The sequence below is a fragment of the Musa acuminata genome, chromosome BXJ2-2 (assembly GCF_036884655.1).
Source record: "Musa acuminata AAA Group cultivar baxijiao chromosome BXJ2-2, Cavendish_Baxijiao_AAA, whole genome shotgun sequence".
Classification (NCBI taxonomy): domain Eukaryota; kingdom Viridiplantae; phylum Streptophyta; class Magnoliopsida; order Zingiberales; family Musaceae; genus Musa; species Musa acuminata.
The window spans coordinates 31,123,759-31,151,705 of NC_088339.1; the positions used below are offsets into that span (position 1 = coordinate 31,123,759).

General features: G+C 37.6%; 2 protein-coding genes across 2 annotated transcripts in view; both read left to right on the plus strand.

Moving 5' to 3' along the window:
• Window positions 1–24,384, plus strand: part of LOC135584055 (insulin-degrading enzyme-like 1, peroxisomal) — a 48,892-nt gene extending 24,508 nt beyond the window's left edge. Inside the window, exons 15-26 of the mRNA XM_009390174.3 lie at window positions 3,146–3,248; window positions 3,386–3,481; window positions 3,570–3,759; window positions 6,122–6,183; window positions 8,742–8,846; window positions 14,847–15,048; window positions 15,121–15,329; window positions 20,425–20,549; window positions 20,622–20,673; window positions 20,746–20,832; window positions 23,607–23,729; window positions 23,813–24,384. Coding sequence (XP_009388449.2) covers window positions 3,146–3,248; window positions 3,386–3,481; window positions 3,570–3,759; window positions 6,122–6,183; window positions 8,742–8,846; window positions 14,847–15,048; window positions 15,121–15,329; window positions 20,425–20,549; window positions 20,622–20,673; window positions 20,746–20,832; window positions 23,607–23,729; window positions 23,813–24,064 — 1,606 coding nt within the window. The 3' untranslated portion in view covers window positions 24,065–24,384. The remainder of the gene's footprint in view (window positions 1–3,145; window positions 3,249–3,385; window positions 3,482–3,569; window positions 3,760–6,121; window positions 6,184–8,741; window positions 8,847–14,846; window positions 15,049–15,120; window positions 15,330–20,424; window positions 20,550–20,621; window positions 20,674–20,745; window positions 20,833–23,606; window positions 23,730–23,812) is intronic.
• Window positions 24,385–26,959: 2,575 nt separating this feature from the next.
• Window positions 26,960–27,640, plus strand: LOC103976213 (ethylene-responsive transcription factor 2-like). Its single transcript, XM_018822145.2, has one exon. The coding sequence runs from the start codon at window positions 27,026–27,028 to the stop codon at window positions 27,548–27,550; it is 525 nt and encodes a 174-aa protein (XP_018677690.2). The 5' UTR covers window positions 26,960–27,025; the 3' UTR covers window positions 27,551–27,640.
• Window positions 27,641–27,947: the final 307 nt, after the last annotated feature.

Below are 27,947 nucleotides of genomic sequence, written 5' to 3' on the forward strand. Positions count from 1 at the left end.
AAGGGAATTTAAGTAATCTTGAACTTCATAGTCATTGGAGTGTAAACTACTCCCTCCAACTGGCATGCAATCTTGAAAAATAATTCTAATTTGACACATGCAATACTTTTATGTTTGTGATTTTTGTTAGTGTTTATTGCCCTTAGTCACTCGGATGGGTTTAGCACAATTTTTGTTCCTCATGTTTAGACGTGTTGGTCCTAATGAAAATGGTTCATGAGCATGTCGAAAAAGCCATTATTATTTAGTATGATGCAAATCCTACCTAACTCAGATCTGATCAATTTTGGGATCAATTATTCCTATTCTGGTATCAGACAACCATGGTTGGACCATCTTGAAGATTTGAAGGGGTTACTACTAAGTGGTCTGAGTATCCGAGTTCCAAAATGACAATTTGATTTTCATATTTGATCTTGGCAGTCAAAGATCACTTCTTTAGCTTATGAGACACCTTTTTCAGTGAAGATAAATCCATTCTTTCTAAAAGTTTGTTTTTGATTATTGGGCCAACCTTCATTTTTAATGAACGCCAATGTATTTTAGTGGGCAAGTTGGTGTGTATTGATAGTTAGCGTCCAATTTTGCAATGGCTATCTGCATCATCAGCATGCCCAACTCGGAATGTGTTGGTCTTGGGCCCCACTTGATATTGTAATGCAGCCCAATCGTAGCCGGAAGAAAAGATGACCTTTTTTATTTAGGTCAGACTGGACTATTTTAGTGGGCCAGATGGTGTGTACTCATTGTCAGCATCCAATTTCTGATGGCAATCTCCATCATCAGCATGCCCAACTATGCACTTGATTTGATGGTAGTTGGGCCCCACGTGATATTATAATGCGACCCAATTCTAGGCGGAAGAAAAGAGACCTTTTTTATTTAGGTGACACTGAACCACTTTTGGTTAAAACCAATTGGGACTACTCTTATTCTTAATAGGACTGACTTCTTTTAGCAGGAGTTTTCTAGGTCTACTAGTCTGGTAGTCCACTTGGTCAGACCAGTAAATACCAGTTTGTGCCGAATAATATGGTCGAGATTTGAATCCTTGTATCAAAGGCACTACTAAAAAGGCTCTTATAGTTCTAATTTAGAGTCCAAGAGTCACAATTGTGGTGTTGTTTATGTTTGGATAAGTGTTACCTTGATAACACTCCTAATATTGAAGTGTCAAGTCTTGTAACAGGGGATTTTGTAGGGATGTGGAGACAACTTCCCATCCCTCAACTTTTATGAATTTATGCCACTCTTTAATCATAACATGTATAGAAATAGGAGAGGGGAGGATTAGTCTTATAGGCCATATTAGTACAACTAAAGTAAAGGTCTTGAAGGCCTTAGTGGTAGAGCTGAAGTTGTTGACAATGATCGCTTTGTAAGTCCTCTCTTTTTCTTCATCTTTTCTCTCTATCTTTACAATTATTTTATTTAATGTAACGGCTTGCCCTTTGTTGTATTGGGAGAGCTCTAGTTGGTTGCTAACCTAAATTATGGTGGTGTTGTATTTGTGGTTTTGAGAGGCTTTGTCATTCTATATGACCTGCATGATGCAAACCCTTGTCTTTCTCAGCACACTAGCCACCCTAGGAAATGGCACATGTTCTAAAGGCACTGTAGCATGTTTTGGTAAGTGTACAACATGTAGGATCAGAACTTTCATAATTTTAGGTCTTAGTTTTGTTAGAAATCATGAGATAATTTGACAACTTGTTTCTTAACTGTCACACATGTATCAATTCACCAAACTTATTGATCTATTCCACTATATTGCCACAGACATTTTTTTGATGTGATGTCGAAGCTGATCCATCGAGTGCTTCTGATAGGACATTGAGATATATTTTCATTCAGTCTGTATTCCACTCATTTATCTAGTGAATCTTTGCTTGAACTGTCACATTTTTAGCTGGGATTGCCAAGACGTGTGATACCCAAGCAATATTCGTCCGCAAGGGTCAGCCTATAGCTTAACATCGTGCAGTCCACAAAGGATGTGCACAGAGAAGAAAAGGTTAGCAATGCAAACGTGTGGATAATATGCTTTCGTCATGCACAAAAAAGGCAAGATAATCAGGATCACAAGCAACATAAAACAACAAGCTTTTATTAGGCACAAAAAGTTCTCGAAAGTTGGTTGAACGAGCACACACGAAAGGAGTTCCGGAAGTGGATGCAGGCCCAATGTTCACCTAGTACTTTCGTCGAACATAAAGTGAGCACACTAAAGACATGGCATCATCCCTCAAATATATACCCAAGGCTCCATCCGCCCCGGTTCCACCCAGGGGGTTCCAAGGTGCTGAGATGTCTGAAGTTTCGCACTGCAAAGTCGTTAGCCAGAAATCAGCTCGTGGCACATGAGAATGAGGCTCTTTTTGGCTATTTTTCCCTTTGCGCGATGCTGCACAACCAAAAACGTTTTTGAGTTTTATATGATGGAAACAAAATGCAAAAACACTTTTGACAAAGCATAATGGGGCTGACGATAGTACTTTTTGTCCTGTACATGTCTACGAGAAAACACAAAAACACCGAAAACAATGGAAAACAAGAATCAAAAGGTGTCATGTACATGCATTGAACACCTTGACTGCATTACGTGAAAGTTTGCTTTTAGCATTTTTCCCAATAATCTAGCGAATCTTTGCCCGAATGTTGAAGTTTGCTTTCAGCATTTTTTCAAGGGAGTATGGCTTATATTCTTGTTCTACTGGACTTAGGAAGCTGCTGTCCAATTTGTTTCTGGCTGTTATTTGTGGATGGGATTGGAAGCATGCTGTATGTGAATTTCTGTCTCTCAATTTGTTACTGCACTTATGAAGCATGCCGCATTCGAGGACTTGAAAAGTTTCATTATCTGAGTTTCTTTCTTTTTTCCTGTGCCTTTTTCTTTTCTTTTTCCATTCCTTTGAGTGCCACAAGCACCCTATACTGTGTGGAATGCCAGCAATGAATGACACAATTGTCATATAAAATACTTAAAACCTGGATCATAGCTTGATCTAATGTAAGTTTCTCCTCTCCGTAGGCACATATTCTTCAGGTTATGTTGTACTTTGTTCTTGCTGTTGCCTATTGCAGTAACATTATCATTAGAGTATTTAACATTCCCTAATGATAGATAGATTGAACTTTTTTCCAGAATATTCTGGGAATCTAAAACATTCGAGGAGCATACAGACTCAGTTGAACCATGGTATGGTACGCCTTATAGTGTTGAAAAGGTCACATCATCTACTATCAAGGTTTGATTTTGTGGCTGCTTAACAATTTTGCTATCATTTCGTATCGTTGCTTTTCTTCCCACTGAGTGCATTATGAAATTCCAAGTTGGTTTTGCTTCAAGGAATAATTGCTGTTTTTTTTGGTCTCCTTTTTGTAGCAATGGATAACAAAAGCTCCTAATGTGAATCTACAACTTCCAAAACCAAATATATTCATTCCATCTGATTTGGAAATAAAAAATGTTCAAGAGAAGGTACCGCCACTTTAACTCTATTAATCTTTTAACAAATCATTGATCTGTTTTTTTTTTTTGAAGGAATGTTAATGTTTGTATTTATCAGGTCAAATTTCCAGTTCTGTTAAGGAAGTCACGTTGCTCAAGATTGTGGTATAAACCTGATACCATGTTTTCTGCACCTAAAGCTTACATCAGAATTGATTTTAACTGCCCACAGTCAAACCTCTCTCCTGAAGCTGAAGTTCTTACTGATATATTTACAAGGTTGCTAATGGATTATCTGAATGAATATGGTAAGCTCGTGCATTTGGAATAATTAAACTGTTCTACATTTAAGCGTGAGACTTTGTATAGTAGTAAATTTGCTCCAGAGGGACCTGGATGACTAGGGGCTGAGTCGTGAAAACAACCTCTCTACTTATTGGGGTAAAGTTGCATGTATATACCCTCTCCAAATCCTGCAATAGGAAGAACCCCGTGCACCGAGCGGCCTTTCTTTTAAATATTTACATTTATGTACTTTTTTATTATAAGTTTATTAGACCTTGAAGCTTATTTTTTCTTACATTCTACTTATTAATTGTCACACATCCAAAGCGGTGTAGATATCTTGGCCATACTTATTTGGATGGCCTAATGGTTTAGTTTGTTTACAGTGAGAACAAATTTTACATGGGCAGAGGGATTGAATAGATCTGATATGCTAAACAGTTCTAGTTTCATTTGGTCAATAGTGGTCTGGGAAAGGCTGCTGGTTGTTGCCACATTGAGATCCTTTCTTTCCTATTCTTTTCATTCTTATGGTTGATATGCTTGTGGGGTCTCTACAAAGTGGATCTTACACTTTGAATTAAGTAGCAACTTTCCAGTTATGCAGTTTGTCAAAGGGACTTTGTTGCTATGTATTGTAGCTGAACACGTTTTAAGGGGTTTAAAGGCTATTGCTTTTTCTCTTGGAATTGTCTTCAGGGCTTTTCATTAGTTTTTCCAAATGCAAAGCAGTTTATATGGGATGAGAGAAGGCTCACAGCAAGAACCTAGAAGCATTCTAAATTGTAAACTATTGAGCTTCAACTATCTTATTTACATATCCTTCTGAGCTTGGACACCCCACTCATGGTATGACAGCTCTTGTTTTGGAAACTTGAGTTGGATGGAAGTCTAGCAATTCTTCTCCGGTGCTAGCTGATTTTGTGCTAACAAGCCGATCCATGTATATGTCTGTCTCTAAACTGATTGGAAGATTAATTGATTCCTTTTTGTAGAATATGGAGCATTGTTTGAAAATTAAAAATAATGTTGATGAGCATGGTCTTTGGTAGGAATGTAAACGAGGACTTGGTGCAATTTTGTTTTTCAAAATTTTAGAGAGAGAGAGAGAGAGAGAGAGAGAGAGAGAGTAAATGGGTGGTTGAGGCGTTGAGGGTCAGTTAAAAGGTTTAAGGTTATAAACAACTCTCCTGAGCTTTAAGGCTCACTCTTTAGTAGTTGCATACTTTGTAATAAACTGCTTTGCATAACTTGAGCCGCTACTTGTCAGACAGTTCAACTGGCACTTCATTTTGAGCCTTCTCTTCCCACTTCATTTGGGTGTACAGAAATGTCCCAAATGAACTCTCATTCAAGAGCATTAAGCATTCTTTAAATTGACAAATTTGTCAAGCTGTGTAACCACCATGAATCAAGGAACTCACATTTGGTCTGGGCATGGACCAGATCATGGAACACCTCCTTTTTTGGGTGGTCTGGTTTGGTCTTTTTTATTTTTTTAATTAAAACAGACTGTGGGTCATAAGTTTTAAACGGTGAGTTTTTTCCTTTGCATTTATCTCCCAGATGATGCAGAGTACCCTTTTCTCCTCAGACCTCGCATTAGTGCTAGACCTCCCGACCACTGTCATTGGCTGGCCTGGTTTCTCTGTACTTCTCCTATTCCTATTTGCTGTCTCCTTCTCCTTTACCCTCCTTTCCACTTTCTTCTTGGTATCATGGTACAAACTAGTGTACCATTTATCGGTATGCTGGTCTGACCATAAATAGGTACAGGTCTGATACCTGGGATTTAGAACTTGGCCATCAATTATGGTGTGGATTGCCCAACATGCCAGGCTGGAAAAACTTGAGGCGAGTCTTGCATTTTATTTGAGGTTAGAGTGGGAAATAATTCTAAATGGAGGCAATTTCGGAAAAAAACTTTCTTAAACATCCTACCTAACTGCATGCCAAAGTGGGGTCCACTAACAATGGAACTGAAGCTTTGTCAGAGATTTTTACCAGTGCTTGCCTTCAAGTTTTTGCCTTAGAAGTCACCACTGTCCATCCAAAGAATTCTACTGAAGTGTAAATTGCAGGTTTCTTCAAGATCGGATCTATTTTAGTTGGGAGTGCTTGCAAATTTAATTTGAGTATACCCCTCTATTTTCATTTGTTAGTTATTGGTAATGATAATTCTTATAGAAGCAAATGCATTTCATAATCATCTGTTGTAAGTCTTTTGGCTTCTCAATTGCCTAGAATTTCTTATTCATGTTTTCAGTTCAATTTTACAAAATGTATTTCAATTTTGAGTTGCTTGGTCATATTTAATGTCATTTCTTGAATTATGTTTTAGCCCTAAATATCAGATTTAACATATGAGCTTATCCTTAATTTCAGCATATGATGCCCAAGTTGCTGGTCTTTATTATGCAATATGCGACACGGGTACTGGATTTGAGGTCAATTTCAATCGATGCCTCTGTTGTTATCTTAGTGATTTATACAATTTTTTTATTGATGAACTAATTTGCTAGTTATTTATCTCTAATATTGAATTGCTATGAGTACTCAGTTGTGTCGGCTATGTTTTGCCAAATTTATTGGCATGTAATAGATCTAACTTCTAATTAATATTAATTTGATTATTTGCTTTTATGAGGTCTCAAGTCTTGTCTCTGAATTTTACGTCACAAAAAGAAAGCCTTGGCTCTGTTTCAGCTGTGTCCATTTGGCAGTGTATGTTTTATTTCTATGGTATGTGCTATGAGATCATTCTGCTGTGACCTTTATATAGGTTCTTTGGCGTCCAACTGCCTGATGATTTCTGTTGCATTAATTGGGAAGAAGTGTATTAACTTTTCATTTCATTCAAAAGTCAAGATAGGAATCACACCAGAACTGGATGGGCTGACCATTGCTGAGGACAAATCTATGGAAAAGCCTAATTACAGGAAATAATTTCTTTCCAATCATAGAGAATTGATCTTTTGACAAGGAATTACCAAACAGAGGCCTACTTTAAAAGTATTAATCAATTACTATTCCTTCTGAGGAATGATAACATTAATGGCAAATCTCTACCCATATTTTCCTAAAAAAGCATACTGAAATCCTTGAGATTCATAATTTCCAATCTCCCTGTGATCCTTTCTCTTGCAAACTATACTCCAATTTACTAAGTGCCACCTGCTTTGAGGGCCTTTTTGCCGTTTTAGAGGAAAGATCGATATTGGCATGTATGTCTTATTCATTGATTCTGGGCAATATAGATTGGTAGACTATGCTGTGAGTACCACATTGATCAAACAGGTAACTAAAAGTCTAAAACTAGATCAGCATTTGAATAATTACTGGGGTGTTTGGTTTGGTTCAGCTTGGTTTATTAGGCTGATAGGTCTAGTTTCAGGTCAAAAGATGTGCAACTGAATGACTTTGGCTAGGTTTTCATCCATTGTGTCAAGAAAAGAATGGAAAGAAACCACTAAAGCCGAACCCAGTGATTTAAAAAGCGTTAGACGCCAAGGTCTCAAAATGGCCGAGGCGCTAGGCGTTTGCCCGAGCGAAGCGAGGCACTTTAAAAATTATTAATCTAATAAATAAACATTATTTTGTGTGGTAATTAATAATCTATTGTTAACAGTATATTATTTATTGTTAACAGCAGTTAGACGGGTAGAGTCTAACTATTAAAAGGGATAAAAAAAATCACCTAGTGAAACAAACGGTGAGAAGTCATAACTCAGAAGAGAAGCAGCGGTGAGAAGCAGCAGCAGCGGAGTTGCAGACAGCAGCGGAAGCTGAGGAGACTTGGTCAGCGACAGAGGAAGACTCGGAGGCAGTGGGAGAAATCATCGGCGATGGAGGCATAGGGAGAAATCGTCGACGGTAGAGGCAGGGGGAGTAAGCGCACACTAGGGTTGGGAGTCGGGATCGCGCATAGGTTTTGAGGTAATTGCGTACGTTAGTTGGTTCGAGAACCAACTAATGCACATTTAATTGAACCTGGTTGCCTTATATCAACCGGGCGCTCGCCTGAAGCACCCGACGCCTAGGCTTGGGCGAGCGCCCAAGCGGTGCCTTATTGAAGCGTGCCACCTAACCCATATATGAGGCGCTTGGGCCTCGCCTTGCCTCGCCCAAGGTCCTAGGCGAGCGCCCGAGTGCTTTTTTAAATCATTGGCTGAACCAAACTGAATAATTATTATATTTTCTTTGATTAGGGAAAACATCATCATTGGCCATTTGATTCTTAATCATCCAACTTGAAATATTTTATAACCTAAGCCAGTGGTCTCTAATAATCCTATACTCTGACCCGTGCTGCAGCTGGTGTTTTACGAGACAATCTTTCTCTGCTTCCTTTCTCTCTTCCTCCTCTGTGAATGCTCCCCTCTCCAGCCCTTTTATACTAGAAGGGAGCTTTTCTTCTTATAAGGTTTCCATTTTTGCTATATAATGGGAAGTGATATTTTACATTTTATACTAAAGTTTGATTTACTGTATTAAATCTTGGATTCTTTAAACTTGTATTTAGTGTGCTCTGTGTTTTAAGTGAAATTGTGCTCACTTGAATATTGCTCAAGTTATTTTTTATCATTATTAGATTTCTTCTTATAATGATTATTAGAGAATGTTGCTATTTTGGTGGTGGATCAGTATGAATCATTCTATACTTTTAAACTTTTAGTACACCTTTTCTGGTCCAGATTTGAAGTTGACTGGGTCAGGGAAATTTTAATTTTAGTTTATTTTTCTAAATTTCTGAACTTATATATGAGTGACAATTGTACGCTGTTCTTGACGCTGTCAATGGCTTACTGGTCTGATGATATATGATAAATAATTTGCATAATGTTTGTTCTTCAAGTCTAGTTCTGAATAAATCTTGAACATTTTCTTTATTCTTCTTTCGCTGTCAAGAATATTTTTTACAGTATTTGGTCTGAGCTATGATTAGAGATACATTTTCATGAGCTTACTGTTATATATAAGCTAACATGGTTTATTAATTCTGTAGGTGATTGTACTTGGTTATAATGACAAAATGAGGATCCTCTTAGAAACTATAGTTGGTAGAATTGAGCAGTTTGAAGTGAAACCTGACAGATTTTCTGTGATCAAGGTAAGTTATAGTACCTAGTTACTACTTAAAAATTGGTTACGTTGCAATAACTCCTTTTTTGGTTAAGCTACTAATTTCTTTGTGATAACTAATTAGTAAAATTTTCACATTCTGATATCATTCATTTTTGTCACTTGGAAGCTACCGAAGTGAGTATAATACATGGTCTTTACAGTTTAGATTCACATGGAGGTTGAAAAACCCACTGAAAATTTACTTATTTACTAGGTACTCGGCAAATTACTAGTGCATTTTAACTGATCTCTAATTTCATTACCAGGGTCTGCCGTACCGAACCGTACCGCCCGGTATGGGCGGTACATACCGGTCCGATAGGTTGTCGGTACACGGACCGGTTGTTACCGGTCCGAGTGCACTGTAGCACTGCTACAGTACTCGGCACACCTGGGTATACCGCTCGGTACACCTGAGTGTACCGCTCGGTATACCGTATCATACCGGTACCGATCCCAGGTCGAAATACCGGTACGGTACGGTATTGCGAACCTTGTTCATTACAATAACTATATTTCATTTCAAAATTTACAGACCGTGAGAAAATTCTTAAATTCTAATATCATACATTTTTCAAGATTAATAAACCGAGAAAATATGTTACTACTTTGTAGAATCGTATCATATGTTAATTCATGAGATTTAATAATGGATACATTGTGCTTAATGTTGTACAGTGTAGCTTTCTTAACCTATATTTTAACCATGTTCGAACTTAAACACCAAGCAGTTCAAAAAAAAGAAAACTCAAGAACTTTATAAAATAGCTAGAAAAATTAGAGGCGGAAGACCATTAATAAATCATAGAGAAATTGAAAGTTCTCATGTGCTATTCTAGTTAAGGAACGAATCGGAAATTCATCCATGAGCCCTTCATTTTTTTAAAATGAAATTAGAAAAATTAAATGTTAATTTGGCGTCTCTGGCCTTACATAAGTGTTCAATCTCCTGATTCTCCATTACAATTTCCTTCCCCTCAATTCACCACATACCTGAGAGGATGGATTGGACCATGTTGTCTTATCATGTCCATTCTCATCAGTCTCTTTTTCTTTGATGTTGGGCAATGATGTATGTTATGCCAAATTTTACTACCTAGTTGAAAAAATTGTTATGTTGGAGTTGACTCAAATTTTGCTAAATTTATAAAATTAAAGCTCCTTTTGTAAATTTGTACATTGATCCTTGTTACAAAAAGTTTAAAATCTCATCTACTGCCCGTACCAGTCAATGGCTATGGTTCCTGCTGTTTGAGCATGGAAACTAAATTTAAGTCACATACAACCAAAAATACAGAGCAACATTTGAGTCACTAAATTTAAGTGGTTTGAGTATGGAAAACAATAATAATGAATCAGAACATGTATACAAGGATGACAAGTTGTATCTAAAGAATACAAGCATACATGAACAAGTTCTAAGCATACTAAATTTGTTGTTAAATATGATTTCGTAGATGTTCCTATCATGTAATGGATCTTCATAGATCTATGGGAGGTGGGTCAAGGTCCTTGATGTTATTCTATTGTATATCAATGTACCATGTCTGCAGGCCTCATGCATGGAACTACTTTGGTGACATCTGGAACTGGTAAACCATGTTTTGTTGGTGCAATAATATTATAGAATTTATAACCTCATTAGAGTTGTGTGGGACGAAGCACCGCATGCAAATGCAAGTGTGGCAAGCATGGTTAATGCAGTGCACTAGAGTTGTGATCCTTATTGCTCTTGCTTGATGGTCTCGGGGATCAAACAAGATGAACGTGGTGATCTCTTGCCTCATTCTGTAGTGGTAAGCTTTCTGCTGCATATACCCAAACAATAATTGGATTTGAGTTTATACAATTAAATATCAAATTTAATCAAATCTCATATGTGGCTCCGGTGTCCATCAATGCACGAGTCGCCTTCCCATTCAGTTTGTCCACGAACATCTATAGGTTGTCATGTGCCTTTTCCTCCTTCGGCATTGGCTTAGACTGATTCAGCAATTGCATTGCTCCCATATGATGTCTTTATGATGATCATTCGTCATTGTTTGACCCCATCACTCAAGCTTGAAGAGTTAGCCTTCTCCTTTGGCTTTTGCGTAGCCTTCTCCCAGACTTGTCCTTGGAATGCATTTAGCAAATGCACCACTCCCATGCGTTGTCTTGGCGATGAGTAGTTGTTGCTACTCAAGCACGACCTTTTCGAGACAAGGGATTTCGCCTTTGCTTCACCCTTTTCCTTTGACCAGAAAAAGTCATAAGGGCATTGAGTGCCTCCTTTCGCTGCAGGTATACCATTTTTTGATGATGTTCAATGCATAAAAGATATTTGTTGGACTTCAGGATATTACTTCTAGATAGATCAGGTCCCACTGGAGTGCCTTCTTTAAATCCTTCCATTTGGAAGCTTGTAAAGAGCCCTTCTACAATGGGTTCTTTGCTTCAATGATTGCACCTGCTAGCTCATGGACATTTTAACACTGCCACTCCACTTCGGTTTTAGACCGTTTAGGAAGCAGGATTGTTTGTTTACGTCATACATGTCTTGAATGTCTAACATAGAATTCACGTATCCTGATCAAGGTCTGGGGAAGTTGCCTAAACTTTTCTCGCGTGATGAACTGTGTACTTTGTCATCAACTTCCAGTTGCATCTCCCAGTGGGTGCATGACAACTTAGATATATTATTGCTAACGATACCTTAGAATCCTTCGATTTTGGTTAGATCACTAAAGTATTGGTCCATATTAAAGAGAGTTCTCTAGCTCCTTGGCATCTTGACCATCGTCGTAGCTCTATGGTTCAAGGGCCCTCACTCTAGAGATGGTCACGAGACATTCCTTCAAGTCATCCGTCAACCGTTTAACTTGGTTTCCAATCATTATTTCTCTTGCTCTCGAAAGTATTGCATGGACTCTTTCAAGTCATCCACCAACCTTTTAACTTGGTCTCTAATTGATCCAGCACTTTGTAAAGCACATCTTGCTTTCGTAGGTTTCACCAAATTTCAGTTGACAATGTTGAGATGTCGAGCTACATCTTCAATCCACCCATCCTTTCTTTGTGGCTTCTATGTCGTTCAGGTTGTCCTCCAGGGTATGCCACTTCTGCATGAGAGGGGTTTTGTTTACCAAACTCCTTTTGAGCTGCTTTGTTTGTTTTGGCATGAGTCGACCTTTTTCTTTGGAATGGTTGTGCAAGCCTATTGCCCCTTTTGTACAACAATATTAGTTTTATCATGTTGTCTCTTCGTGGCAATTCAATCTTTGTTTGAAACACTACAATGCCACTCTACACGTCCTTAGATGGAATTGCCCGAGGGATATGACACTCATGCGACACCTCGCAATGGTTAGCCTAGATCTTAACCTTGTGCAATACATTGAGGAGCTGTATAGAGAAGAATGTTATAAACGTGAATGTGCAAGAAATATATCACCGTTGCACACAAGAAGGGCAAGAAATTGTGATAAAAGCTGTCACAAACAGGCTGCACGATCACATACAATGGGGTCTCGAAGGTCAGTGCAGGCCCAATGTTCACTATCACTTTCGTTGAACTGAAAGCTTGCATAGCATACTAAGACATTGCATCACCTCTCGGACTTATAACTGATGCCCCATACTGTGCCACCTAGGGGTTTCAGGGTGCTGAGACAATTGATGTTTTTGCCACAAGGCCATCAGCCGAATTCATAACAGTGGCATACAAAAATGGGGTTGTGTTAGCCACTTTCCCCTCCATGCGATGACCACTCAACCTATAATGCTAGCTAGTTTTACAAAATCAGAAAACGAAGCCAAAAACACTGCCAATACCAAGCAAATCTAAGCTATGTCCAAGATTAGCCTAGATGGCAATATTCAGAGCTTGAATTTCAGGCAAAGGCACTGATTAGAAAGACATCTCAGATCTTTATGAACACAATCTAGTTTCTTTTACATCTTTAATAAAGACACTGAAATTATAACTTTTGCAAGAAACAAAAGTAAATATCCTCTATTTATCGTCTTGGGCATCCATGTTTATTGTTGGATACATTGCATTTTTCAAAGAAGCTTGAATTAATTTCAGAAAATTCCCCAAGCCTAGACTAGGAACAAGTTCATCTCTGCACTTTGTGGATGATGTATCGTTTCTTGGCTAATGACGTTTACGTTGGTGATGATTACACCAGATGTTGGAAGTTGGCATTTTTGCTATTTTGTCATCCCTCATATCCCATCTAATACCATGGCTTTCTTTTTTTGAATTTTCTTTTATTCAGATTTGTTGGCAGCCTAATGTTAAGAAGTTTGAAAGTAAACTATCAGGTTAGAAATGTCAACATCTATCTTTTGCGGGGAGGCTTGTGTTTGTCAACTCTATTCTGTGTGGCCTGCCACCTCATTTTTTATTGACATGCAAACTTCCAAATTGGCTTTCCTTTGCCCTAAACAAAATTATGAGAACTTCGTGGAAGGATATGGAGGTAGTCAAGGTCGGATAATGTTTGTCTCTTGATCCATTGAATCAGCAGGCTTGGGGTGCTTAAGAGTTCTCAGTATAAAGGAATTCAATCAAGCTCTTTTGGCTAATGACTAGGAAGGGTAATCTATGGCAGAAATCTCCTTTGCTTTTTGAAATAAGTATATCAGAAAAATGAAGCCTTTGTGGAAAAACATGGATGACAATCCCAATTCTCCCATTTTTGGAGCCTTGTGGACTATGACATTGGGTTCTGATTTGGTTTGCCTTCAATCATTGCAATAGTTTCCCTATTTTACTGGCACTCGGATAGAGATGGATGTATCTCAGTTGCGGTGCCTTGGCATATGGTGCCTATCCTTCAAACACCATTGTCAGCTAAGAATTAGACATGTTAGTTTTTAGCTTGTGGGGTAAAAGTGCCATCAATTGTCCTTGTACATGGAGGAAGGGCAATTCAGTGGATTCTCATGCATTCAAATAGTTTAAAGAATGTGCTTCTCTCGAAGGATATGGAATGCATCCATTGGAAATTGCAACTTTGGGAGAGTTCAGTACTGCATCGTTGTATAAATTTCTTAGCTCTGCAGGAGTTTGTACTTTTCGTGAAATCCTTTCAATGCATTGCTTCAACCAAGGCTATGTAATTCATATTGACTGCTTTGAAAGGAAAATCCATTCTGTATATATGGTGGTTAAGAAATGCTTAAGGTCTGGTGCAACTTGTGATTTGCGGGTATGCATGAATGAGATAGATTGTTTACCTAGTTTGCATCATGAAAGAAGCGCTCCTGCCAGAACTTAGAATGTGTGTTACCCCTTTAAAGCTAAAGAAGCTGGTGTTTAATTGGAGAAGAATAAAAATGAAGCCAAGTCACAAGTTTACCTGGGATGGGTTGTTACTTTCATATTCTAAGAGATTTGGAAAGCAAAGGATAAGTGTATCTTTTGAGAAGGTATAACTTCTGCTGACTTCACTATTGAGAAGTTGATTATAAACCTCTTAGAATGGAGAATTGATGTTGCACAGAGAATACTGACTAATTTTGGGGATTCTATGTGCCTTTGAAACACATCTTCTATTCTTTGTTCTCTCTTTTGTTTTTCATGTTTTTAGTGAAATAAGTTGGACAGTTCTATAATGTTGAAAAATAATAAATTTTCAACAAGATTGTTTCACTACTGTTATTCTATAAGATTCTCATTGGTTTCCTTGCATGTTTTCCCTTAAAATGTCCTGAATATTCAAAATCTTTTTACCATAAGTGTACATGTAACTGCTAATTAAAAAGGTGCTGATAGTTTTTTTATCAAATATAATTGTTACTAACATATTTTAGATGATCATTGAATAATTTTATGCAAAAAGATCCATTTTCTCTCATATTTCTTTCTTGCTTCTATTTTCATCTTTCATGCTATTTCAGTAAATGATAAAGTTTACACCTTTGTGGTTTATGTCATAGCTGATTTAGTCACTCGATTGTTCCCCAACAAAACTTGTCTTTTTTATATATTAATCAGGAATCTGTTATCAAGGAGTATCAAAATTTTAAGTTTCAACAGCCATATAAGCAAGCATTGTACCATTGTTCATTGTTACTAGAGGACCAAACCTGGCCTTGGAGTGATAAACTTGAAGTCCTACCACATCTTGAAGCAAATCATCTTGCACAATTCTCAACCACCATGCTGGAGAAGACCTTCTTAGAATTCTATATTGCAGGTTAGCATTGCTGAATAAGTGAACTTAAAAGTTGTACCATGTAATTTTCTTGTTCCATGTTAACTATTGCAGGAAACATTGAGCCAAATGAAGCAGATTCAATAGTTCAGCATATTGAAGATATATTGTTCAAGTCTACTCATCCCAAGTGCAAACCACTTTTCCCATCACAGCATCTGACGAACAGAGTCATAAAACTTGAGCGAGGTTTATGTTACTATTACCCCATTGAAGTCTTGAATGAGAAGGATGAGAATTCTGCCCTAGTCCACTATATTCAGGTGCACTTCTTTGCTTCATCATGTTTAAAATGTTGTTATCTCATACAGTGATACTTTCCTTACCTTTAATCACAAATGTGAAACATTTAAAGATAATTTTCCTTTTTAAATATCAACTGTTTAAGTACTGCAATAGTATTGAAGTATCTTTTACTAATATTAATGAAAAAGGATTAGCTTGGTTGGACATGAGTGCTTGACTGGTTCTAACACATGCAAGGCATGTCTATCCATAATTCATGTTATTAGCTGATTCAGTACCCATAAGCTTAATCCTTATCCTTATTGTGCAAGGCTGATTATATTGTGGCCTGTTTTTGTCCTTACAGTAAAAAAACAATTGGAGTCAACTAGAACTAATTGAACTTAACTGGAGTTGGCCAAAATTGACATATTATAACCTATTTGATAGCCTGAAATGACAAAAATGAAGGGAGGAGGCGTGGAGCAGAATGAGAGAAAAGAGAAGAGGGAAATCATGATAAAAATGAAAGATAAAATGAGAACCTTATGACTATAGTTGCAGATTCTGCTTCTGTTGCATTTTCTATTCTGTGGAAGCGTCACATTTACTGCTTGTCACCGATTGTTGCAATGTAAGCCATCCACATCATTGAAAATAGAACATGTTGCAATTTCAGAATATAGTTATTTTATGAACATTAAAGCCATTAACAGGTCATATTATACAAATTGATCAAAATCACGGTCGATACGACAGCGCACCGGTATGTGGACCAGAGTAAACTGAGTGGCGTATATGATATAAGGCTTGTACCTCGCACTATAAGGTGGTACAGGCAATGTACCAGACTTTTTGTCTTTTCTTTTTCTTTTAGGTACACTGCACAGACTGGTACGATACTTGTCCGAGCCCTGATTGGTATGCTATCAGCGCATGAAATTACAAACCTTGATCAATATAAAAATTCTTGTTCACATTAAACCACTTTTTAAGACTAAAAAATCATAGGCAATTCTATTAAAAAGGGCTGGATTACATGTGGATGTTTCATCCTAGTGGGGTTGCCTTTAAATAAATTTGATCTTATTCTGTTGCGGTACCCCTGGACTCTTCATATTCAAATTCTCATTGGCCTATCTTTCAGGCTAACCCATATTCCTCAACTCATAATTGGATTCAGTTACAGTGGAGTAAGTCCAACTTGTGATGGGGATGATTTCAGGATGACTTTTTGACAATTTTTTGATCGTGCACTTATAAGTAATGATTTAAGGAAACTTTTAGGAAGCTTAAGGATTACTGCTTGTTAAGCTATCTTTATTTGATGTTTTTGTGCAGTCATTTCTCAGACCTCTCACGTTGTTTCTTTTTTCTTATTCTGCTTTTGCTTTCTTTTTCTTTTTACTTCAATCATGCTATTTGTAATAAGCCTGCAGCTTTGCTACTTTGCCTTGAAAATTTGAAGTTATATTATTTGTACCCAAGAAACTTAATCGTAGGAAAAGAGAGAAGCTTTGCAGTCTCTTGTATTCATTTTGTCCCGTATAGTTGATGTATTGGAATACTGTCAGCTGGCTAAATTTACAGCCCTCATAAAATTAGCTTATGTTGCCTAAAGTCCATCTGGTGCTTGGGGAAGAAGACCCTAATTATGGTGATATATGTATGTGCATTCAGCATATGTGAAAATTTTTTTACATCTATGATGTTAGGTCTTCTTCATCTCTTTGGTTTTCAGATTATGGAGTAAATCCTGATTTTCCATATGTTTTCATGAAAGTTGGGTATAGATGAGAGAAAAAATGGTTCAAAGAGATGAAAGTTTCAAGTTGCCAATCTCACTGTATTAAGGCTTCAGACTTGTTTTGGATAAAATACTCAAAACTAGATTGTGAAAATTTAGTATGGGTCATTCTAAACAAAGCCAACTAAACTGCATCTTTTTCTCTTTTTCTGCATTTTTTTGGCTTTTTTTTCGAAACTTGGTATGTATCGGCTTGGATTCATACCAATACGAGCTAGAACCTATCCATATCCAATAACAACAATAGTAAAGCCATGAAGACCCAACTATTTGTTGTCAACTAGATGGATCTTTTATTGCTATTAAGATATGTGAAGAATCATTTTCTTAGTTAAGAATCTTAAGTTTTTATTTATTGTTTCTATTAAAGTCTTTTATATAGGATATTTTATCTCTTACGAATCTATAGATCTTAGCACATGTCTTTACCATACTAAAATCAATAATTCTGACTCATTTTATCTTCTGTTGAAGCGATATCGAATTGATCACAAATTAAAACATATCTTTTCCTATCTTTCCTAGTAACTCTACGCATGAATGTATCTTCAATATCTAATTGATCATAGATAAAAACATTTATTTTCCTCTCTTTATTTATTTATTTTTATCTTTTCTGATAACTCCACAAATCAATCTTAATATTCTCATCAAAGTAATAAAAACTTATTTCTTAATTATTCAACACTTGGACCCATATGGTATTAGTGTAGTCAAAAGTGCTAGGCTTCATGGTCTCCAAATGCTCGAGGCGCTAGACGCTTGCTTGAGCGAAGTGAGACGCTCCCAAATATTATAATTTAAAAATTATATATCATGATTAATAAAAAAGAACTAAAACTAAAATAACACATCAAACTTGTATTCATTTAAAGTACCAAACTACATTGTCCATATCCGATAACAAAAATGACAAAACAAAGCAAGATGTGCAGCTTTAACTACAGCAAGAGGAATAATAATTGACATTTTACTGATTCACTATGGCAAATAAGGCAGCTGCTGTTCACTACAGAAGGCAGGTACTATTCACTACAGCAGGCAGCTGCTGTTCTCAACTTTACATGCACAAAGTTGTATCTTATGCATGCACAGTACATCCTAATGTTGTTGGAACAACATCAGGTGTCCAAGGAATTCATACAAACTAATGCACAGACCCACATTATGTGGGAATGCTCAAATGCTATTTCTGCTAAAAGCTTTCCATCCAATCAACAATAGGCAACAAACACTCATTGCATCCATACCAGATTTTTGCAAAACTGAATTCCAAACCGATTACTATTCATCAGGTAGAAAACATAACCTCTAGAAATTTCATGAAAAAAATCCAAAACTCAAGCATAAAAACATCCAAAGAAACAATTCCAATTTCCATATTCTTCAAATTTGACACATCAAAAATGAGTGAAGAGCGAGGAACGTAGGACGGTAGGAGGGCTGCAATGAACAAGGAAGAGGGAAGAGCGATTGGGGAAGAGGGGGGAGACGGGGGGCTGCGGTGAATGTAGGAGGGTTGCGATGGTGAACTTAGGAGGGCTGTGGTGAATGTGGCAGAGGTAGGAGGGAGGAGGGAGGGGGAGAAAGAGAGAGATATATCTGGAGGGAAGGGAAGAAGACGCTGCCACTGGAGGAAGACGCCATCGCTGTCGTTGCTATCGTCGTTTTCCGATGGGAGGAACTCTGCTGGCATGAGAAACGCACTGGGGAAAGGACTTCTGCGTTAGGCCACTCGTGGGTGGTAGTTTCTTCGATAGATACCTGGTTTAATCGAACCATATAAGTATTTTGGTTCGACTCAGTTTCGACCTAGCCTGAGTTGAACTAGGCGGGTGATCAGCCCGCCCAGCGCTTGGGTCGCACCTGAGTCAAGTCGTCTACCCTGTCCAATAGGCGGGCACTCGGGCCTCGCCTCGCCCGGCCGCCTAGGTGAGTGCCCGGACGCCCGGTGACTTCACTGTATAGCATTGTTGTTATAACAACTATCTTATAACACTTTGACCCGTATAGCAACTATCTCACAATACCCAATGATCCCATAGAATTCCTGATGCCTCTACCAACTATCTTATAACAATCCTCTATTCATCATGCATCTTTATGAAACTCATAATTTAATTGAATAAGCTTGCCAGCAAGCTATTTCTTGGTCTTTTAAACTCTTTCAAACCTCAATAAAAATACCACTATGTCCCAGATTCTTACTTATTTTCACCTCCTTTAAGCTTTTTTGCTTTACCTCACTTGGTCTAATTTTCTGTACTAATTTGTGATTACTAAACCTATCACTCTTTTCCATCTTTAAGGCTAATTCATTTATAGAATGTTCATTAAATAATTTTTCTCAATCTTTTCTTAATTTCATTATCATCAATAAGCATTTTTTTTCTTCATCTTTAATACATCTAATATTACCTAAATTTTTTAGCTTTCTTTTTTGCAATTTGATAGGTATCATTTTCCCCATCCTTAGTATCAAACTTGTTGTAAAAATTATCATAATCCTTATATCCTACCATACTAGAAGCTCTTTTGGCCTCTTTTTATATTTGAAGTATTTTTAGATTTTTTTCTCACATTTACTTTTTTTGCTAGTCTTTAAAGCATAATCTTTTAGATTACATCTTTTGTATCTTTAGATTCTCCAATTATTAAGCTCCTAATCTTTTTATCATTCTCATAAGTTTGGATATCACCCTTATTCTTGTAATCTCAATGTTATCCTTGTCTAAGTTTTGATCGTCCTCTTTATCCATCTTATTTTTGAAATTCTTATATTATTATCTTTAAAATGTCACCATCCAGTCCTAGTAGATCTAGGATCTTTTTCCTTTTTCATTTTCTTAGCAAATATCTAATACTATCAACATGTGTTGATTCGTTGAGCCTTCAGGTATAACCTTACAATTCTTAATTACTTTATCCACCATTCTAGTGAGAAAAAAGCTATCTGACAATAGACACCTGGAATTAAAAAACTTGATTGGTAGAGTGTCCATTTTACTTTATGTACAACGACAAGACCCATTCCACTTATTTCCACTTATTGCATGTGTAATGTTATGTTCACTCTGGTACAATTTATTACTACATGGCTTGTTATGCCTCACATGTACAGAAACTGAGATATTACTGGCTTTTGACCACAACCCAAAATGTTACAAAAATTAAAGCCTGTATTATTAGCAGAGTACTCCTGCCTTATACCACCAAAACATCCCTCTGACTGTTCAATTGGAATTATTTGGGATATCACAATATCGTCTCTTGTGATTATAACATTTTTGTAGGATAATTGGTTAATATCAGGTCACTATGTGCAGGTTCATCAAGATGATATCAAGTTAAATGTTAAACTTCAGCTTTTTGCTCTAATTGCCAAGCAAGCGGCATTCCATCAGCTTCGATCGGTTGAGCAACTTGGTTATATAACTGCACTTGTGCAAAGGTATGTGGAAATTCTTTTTCCACCCCTTGTAGATTCAACATGTGTGGCTAACTCTAAATATCACATACTCAGGAATGACTCTGGAGTTAGGGGAGTGCAGATCATAATTCAATCTACAATAAAGGTGAACCTCAATAACACTTTCTGATATACATATTTTTTTTACTTTTAGATTTAACTTATTTTGACTTTTCAGGATCCAGCATATCTTGATGCTAGAGTCATTGCTTTTCTCGAGATGTTTGAAAGTAAACTTTATGAAATGACTAATGAAGAATACAAGGTTGGTCACCAGTACTTTTTTCCTGGCGATTTTAAATTTATCTAGCTTAGGGACTTTGACTTGACTATGTCACTAGTTCTGGGCTTTTGCTTTAGTTCATTGTGTTTACAGCTAATTGTAATACATGCTGTTAGAGGTTAGGAATGCAATTCTGTTATTCAAAACATATAAGAAGTTAAATTCTAATTCTGTAGAAACTGCTCACAAGATTTTGAATTTTTTACTTTGCATTTGCATATTTGTTTGAATTCTGTACTAATTTTACCAAAATATATTACTTTATGCTAGTTAATCCAAATTCTGACATTATTTTTCTCTATTAAGACGAGAGGATAACCTTTGTTTCTGTTGTGCATGGTTTTTTATCAACAAAATGTTTGTAGTATACAGATGCTTGACATAGGATTAATTCGATAATAAACCACCACCATGCACCGAGGCGTATCAACGGTATACTGGGGCGTACCGATGGTATGCTCAAAATCATCAAAAAAATCTTCAAAAATACTTGAAAAATAAAAAAAGTTAGATTAGGGTTTTTAAGTTAGAAATAAATATAAATTTAGTATAATTTTAGCAAAAATAATGTAGATTGACCCAATATCGATCAATTTTTTATTAAATCATCATTAAAACTATTAATCACAGCATTAAAAAAGTTAATTAAAACCTAATTAAACCTATTATAACATCACAAACATATGATCCAATCCTTAATATGCTTACAATATAAAGATTTAACCTATTAAGTGTCTAATTGTGAAAAAAATAAATATTAAACACACTAATCACAATATTAAAGATCTTAATTACTTCCTAATTAACACTATTCTATCATAAAAAATATATCAAACAACATATTTAACATTAAGTCATACATCACATGGAATAGGTTTAATCATCTCATAAATCAATAAAAATCTAGAAAGAGAATACATACCTCTTGATTAGAATATTCTTCCTCTTAATCCTCCCAAATTAGCCTCCTAAATTTGATCCAATCCATAAATTGTAGCTTTGTTGAGTTTAGGAGAGTGAAAATTCGAGAATATGAGAGATGTGAGTGAAAAGAATTTGAGAAAGTTTAAGAGATTAAGAAAGTGAAATGGGCAGCAAGAGGGGGGAGGAAAGGGTTTAAAAATCCCTCTAAACCTCAAACGGTCAAATTGACCATTTGAAATAGGGAATCTCAGCCCTTGATCGGTAATGGTCGAAATCCGATCGTTATTGACTAGTCTAGTACCAGTCAGTAACGATCGAATTTTGACTGCCACCGCCTAGTATAGACCTTGTATTGTCCGATATAGGGTTAAGTGATCGGTACCACTCGATAGAGGCTAGTCCGCTCATTGGTATCCTGTCGAACTGGTATGTACCACTCATATCGAACGGTATGCATTGATACAGCAAACCCTGCTCTCTATTTAAAAACAAGTGGTGACTTTGAAATCTCTTTCAGTTCCATATTCCTATATTTCTCTTTTCTCTATATTATGTCTATGATTTTGTCACTCTAAAAAGCCATTAATTTTACAGTCCATATTTCTCTTTCAAAGTTATCGTATTGTATAAATTATGCTTTGTGATTGGGATTTGCAACATGTTTCTAGAACTTTTCGTTTTTCTTTTTTTTGGCACTGGAAAGAATGATATAGAAGGATGAAATAAGTATATGAAAGGAGAAAAAATGGAAAACAAAGTGAAGTTTCAGCGAAAAAAGAAAAAAAGCACACTGGTCATGATCCCTGCACTGCTAGAGGAGTGTTCTATGATTTTGCTTCTTCCAGATACACCGTCATGATAGCATGGAGAGCGTATCCCAGAATACCCAGATTTTTTTAGTGATATTAAAGTTTATTCATTTACCCAACACCTTGAGAGAGAAAGGACACTTGAAGATTGGAATCCTAACAGCTTACAGGGGAAGCAGCAACAAGCTATGATATCCATCTGTTTATCTGTTTGGCTGTCAGACAAAATATGGTCAAGCAATTCAATTGTGTCTTCACATATACTGCTGAGGCATCTGAAATTCGATTATTCTTAAACAAAACGACAAGTTGTTCTTGTCAGCTGACTACTTGAATGATCTAGCCCTAGATTTACACAAGCATTTCAAGCTAGCATGAAATATGGGCATAAAAATCTGTTAAGCAATTAATAGGAGATAGAAACAAAGAACATCTCCGAAGCATGCTATATTTAAGCTGTGGGGCCTGCTGTTAGTGATAGATGTTCGGTCCTGTTGATCAAGGGACAAAGTCCAGGATAAAGGCTTCTTTCAGAAGCCAGTTTACAATGGAATAGTACCTGGATCCCTCTCTTTTCTAGATCATAAGCTTCTATAAATTGTGGCCTTATTTGGTATGCCGGAAAGTAGGGGATAAAAGAGTTCCAAACAGAAAGAAATCACATCAGGGTCCTTCAAAAAAGAAAAATCATTCTCTGGGAGAAATAGTGCTGACTTTGGAAGCTTTTTTGCAAGAACAGATTTCCACCAGGTGGGTAAGAATTGAACCTTGAATAGGTAGTTTTCTCATAATAGCTTCTTTCTCTGAAAATATTTTGCAAAGCTCTAGGTTTCTACAAAAAAAAAAAATCTCTCATGAAAATCCTTTTCCAATGTTCCCCTGATGCTTTCATGGCAACCAATTTTCTTCATTGTATTTTGTATCTTGGATGTCCAGATAAGGGTTCCTAATATGTGAGTATAGAATTTCAAATTATGATGTCTGATCATTTTGAGGACTAACAGTAAAAACAAAAATTCTCAGAGCAATGTTAATGCGCTCATTGATATGAAACTTGAGAAACACAAGAACTTGCGGGAGGAGTCTGCTTTTTATTGGAGGGAAATTGTTGATGGAACTCTGAAGTTCGACAGAAGAGAGTCTGAGGTAAAGGCTTGAGATTACATCATTAGATGACTATTTTGCTATTTGACTTGTCTAATTCTGCATAATTATCTGACAAATTACAGGTTGCAGCATTAAGAGAGCTTAGCAAGGAAGAACTGTTAGATTTTTTCAGTACATATGTCAAAGTTGATGCACCACAAAGAAAAACACTTAGTGTGCAAGTCTATGGTGGCCTCCACACTGCCGAGTACAAAAAGGTAGTCCAGGAAGCCGATACACACAAAGTTTGTCAAATCAAAGACATATTTAGCTTCAGAAGATCGAGGCCCTTGTATGGTTCCTTCAAAGGAGGCCTTGGCCATATGAAACTATGATATCTTTTACAAGGAAGTAAATGCACTACAGAAGACCAGGCGACAAATTTTCTTGTACATGAAGCTCATTGCAAATATTTGTATGTTATTCATTTATGATCCATTGCAAAGATATTGTTAGAATAAGTTTGGATTACATTCTCATTGGGGTTCATTCAGATTACAAGTAGTATTTGTACACACACAATGCTTCTCAAATTGGTTATTGGAAAAATTCCTGGTCAGCTGTAATTCTCATTTTGTTTAATTGTATTCGGGAACCCCTTTCTGTTACAACGACGCAAGATATTGATGATTAGAATAGTGGATTTGGTGAAACATTTGTTCGTTTCTGCTTGCAAATTTTGATTTACGCACATCACTGAATGTATCAGTTGTAGTTGGTCACGAAAATATAAATGCAGTGGAAAGTAATATTCTGATGGTTTCATTTGTTCACCAATAAATGTGCTGCGTCAATTGTAGGATCTCACAATTTTCATATGAAACGTGAGGTTTCATGATAACAGACACAAATGTGAAGTGTCTTGGTTGTTCACGCACCGTCCACTCAATGGATATGAAAAGATTATAGTGTCTCACCAATTCTATTCTGTAGGGTACCATGAAAAAGCGGATTAGTACGTTTTATTTCGAGGTCCGCCCGCCGCCACAAACATCAATTTATGTCGGATAAGTATGCCATCAGCCAAATCAACCAAGTCGCTTAGATTTCTTTCCTTAACTCAAATAGAGTTTTTCTAAATACGTTTGGAAATTACTTCTTCCTCGTCTTTAATAAGACACGTGCAAACGGGAATTATTAATCCTGCAAGCTTAAAATGAGAATTAAAAAAAATAGAATAGGGGAAAAAATTGCCTGAAAAAAAGAAAGAGAATTAGATGCTGCATATCGGTCTATCCTTAGCTTTTAACAAACCTACATCATGTCATGTGAAGAGTTTCAACTTATCATTGTCATTCGGGATAATTATAAATTAATATCATATAGTTATAATCATTTATCATAATGTCATCGACTTTATTAACAGATGAATGACATAAAAATAATGAATCAAAATATAATTTTAATGATGGTGGCGGACGATGACATTGTGGGTGGTTGGTGACGATGTAGCGGTTAGCCTTGTCGATGTCAAGCTGAACATTGATGAAGAGGATGAAGAGCAAGCAGAGTGGTGAGGCATCTACGTCAGTATCATAGGAGAAAAAGGAGAAAGGTGAGGCATTTACGTCGGCATCGCACCACTCTATCTCCTCTTCCTCTTCTAGCGTCACTCTGCATCTGCATTGGGGCCGGAGGAGGAAGAGGAGGTATGCGAGGAATCTACATCATTAACCATAAGAAGGGAAGAGGAAGACGAAGCAGGTGAAGCAAAGAGGATACTACCGATTGATCTCAAAATCCTAGGCAAAATGATAATTCCCATTCGGAAGGCTAACCATAATGCGGCGATTTATCGTTTATTTGTTGTCTCGCTTGTTGTATATGTTGTCGCCATCTTTCTTATACTCTCCCCACCACCACGACGCCGAAGGTGAGTGGGAAGGAGGATGAGGGTTTGTTGTCTCTCCCACTATCGAATTTGTACTCTTTAGGCCTCTATTTTATGCGATGATCAATTCTCGCCGTCCAATCGAATACTCTCTGATCGTGGGCGAAGTTGATTCGAAAGTAGGTTGCCACCATGCTGTTGTGATCGGGGTGTATGTATCATTCACACGTTAGCTAAAGCTTAAGAGCTCAAAGTAAGTGTGCCTTTTCGCCAAGCTTGCTCGCAACCTCTCTCTCATTCTCGTTGCCCACCACCCTTTTTTTGAATTTACAATGCCGCTCGACGAAGAAATCGTTCGAGGATTTGAGCACATTGCTGATGTAGATGTCTCACTTACCTCCTCTTTCTCCTCTGGCTCCGACGTAGATGGAGAGTGGCATCGGAGGAGAAAGAGGAGGTAGAGCGGTGCGGTGCCAACACAGATAGCTCACCTCCCTCCTCTTCCTCCTTCGACTTTGACGCAGATGTCTCACCGCTTTGCCTTTGTCTTCTCATTGTTGATGTTCGAATCGGCATCGACAATATCGACCACCGTATCGTTGTCATCGACCATCACCACAACAACCACCCAAAATGTCACCATATGCTACAATCGTTAAAATTATCATTTTACCTATTATTTTTATGTTATTCATACGGTATGTTCCGTTAATAAAGTCAATAACATTAGCATTTTACTATAAATTTTTAATATAAAATTTTAAATTTAAAAATTAAAATATTAGAGAAGTCTAATTAAAAGAAATACAGTGATTGTCATGACAACCTTTTAAGCAAAATGAAATCCGCAGTACTTGCACTATTTTGTTCATGCTTCAAAATTTTCAACTGATCATCGTCATAATTAGAAGACTTGACTGTGTCAAATCCTATATGGGATCCAGGGAGGCAAAAAAGGTGCCTAGTTCATGCCATGCGATCCTACTCCACGTTCACTTTCTCCGGCGTAACCCAATTAATTTATACAACTCGATTGAACTCAGACTCGCGATCAAGTATTTACCGGTTAACTCAGTGGGTTGGACTCAGATGAAGCACGCTATCCATCTTAACTTGAGCCAAGTCGACGGACTTCTGACCTGGCTCGACCCAACCCATTCCCAGGAAACAATGTTGGACCGTTGACTGATTGAAGACGAATCGCAGCTTCCGTCAAACGTAATGTCGTTACACAAGTAGTTTAATAGATCTTTCGCTCATGCAAATTATGCACGTGCAACCGTCGCTGCCAAGGAAGCATCGACGAACGTGAGAACGAATGAGAGATGCATGAACCTAACTTACCTCTCCTTCCTCTTATATCTCCTTCCCACCCCATCCCCCACCCTCCCATGAACTTACGCGAGCACATCCATCGATCTCTCCCTCTCCTCCTCCCGTTCTATTGCTCCCACCGGCCCAGAGAATGGAAATGCACCCCGACCTGGCTTACCTCGCCACCACCACGACAACGTCGGGTGCCGATGGCGGTAGTAGCAATGAGCCGCCCAATGCCGTGACCGAAGTTGCGCCGCCGCAACGCACAGCGCGCGAAAGGGGGAGGAACTACAGGGGGGTAAGGCAGCGGCCGTGGGGGAAGTACGCGGCGGAGATCAGGGACCCGGGGAGGAATGGGGCGAGGTTGTGGCTGGGGACCTTCGAGACCGCGGAGGCGGCGGCGATGGCCTACGACCGCGCGGCGTTCCGCATCCGTGGCTCTCGCGCGCTGCTAAACTTCCCCCTCCTCGTCAGCTCGCAGGACGCTGCAGCGAAGAGGGCGTCGACGGAGACGCCATTGGTGGGGACTAACAAGAGAAGGAAGGGAGTGGCGGTGTCAGTTTCTTCTGCCGGTTCGGAACTAACGGTTCAGAAGAATCGGTCCGGTTTAGAGACGAGCAGTGGGTTATTGATCCTCGGTTCGGAACTGGCGACCACCGTCGGTCATATATGATGAGCATTTTATCCCCTTGTAAGCAATAATTTGTCACTCGTGCAGAAAGATTTCTTTCTTCAATCGAGAAAAAAAAATGATTTTTTTTCATTTAATTGACCGAAGAATATAAAATTAAAATTTTTATTTTTAATTTTTAGTCTGATATTTTAAAGCCAAAAGCATTGCCAAGTTAACTCAATTTTGCATTGCCATGGAAGAACTGTGAATCATTCTGGCTGGAGGAGAACACATGAATCTGATGATGTGATATGGAATAGAAAGTCAAGTGTATATCTCGAGTTTATGGCACAATTCAAGATAGACAACAATAAAGGTCACATTGAATACTCATTCATTCACGGCTCTCTAAAACGTGCGATCACACTGATCTGACAATGGCTATAAACTTTGACCT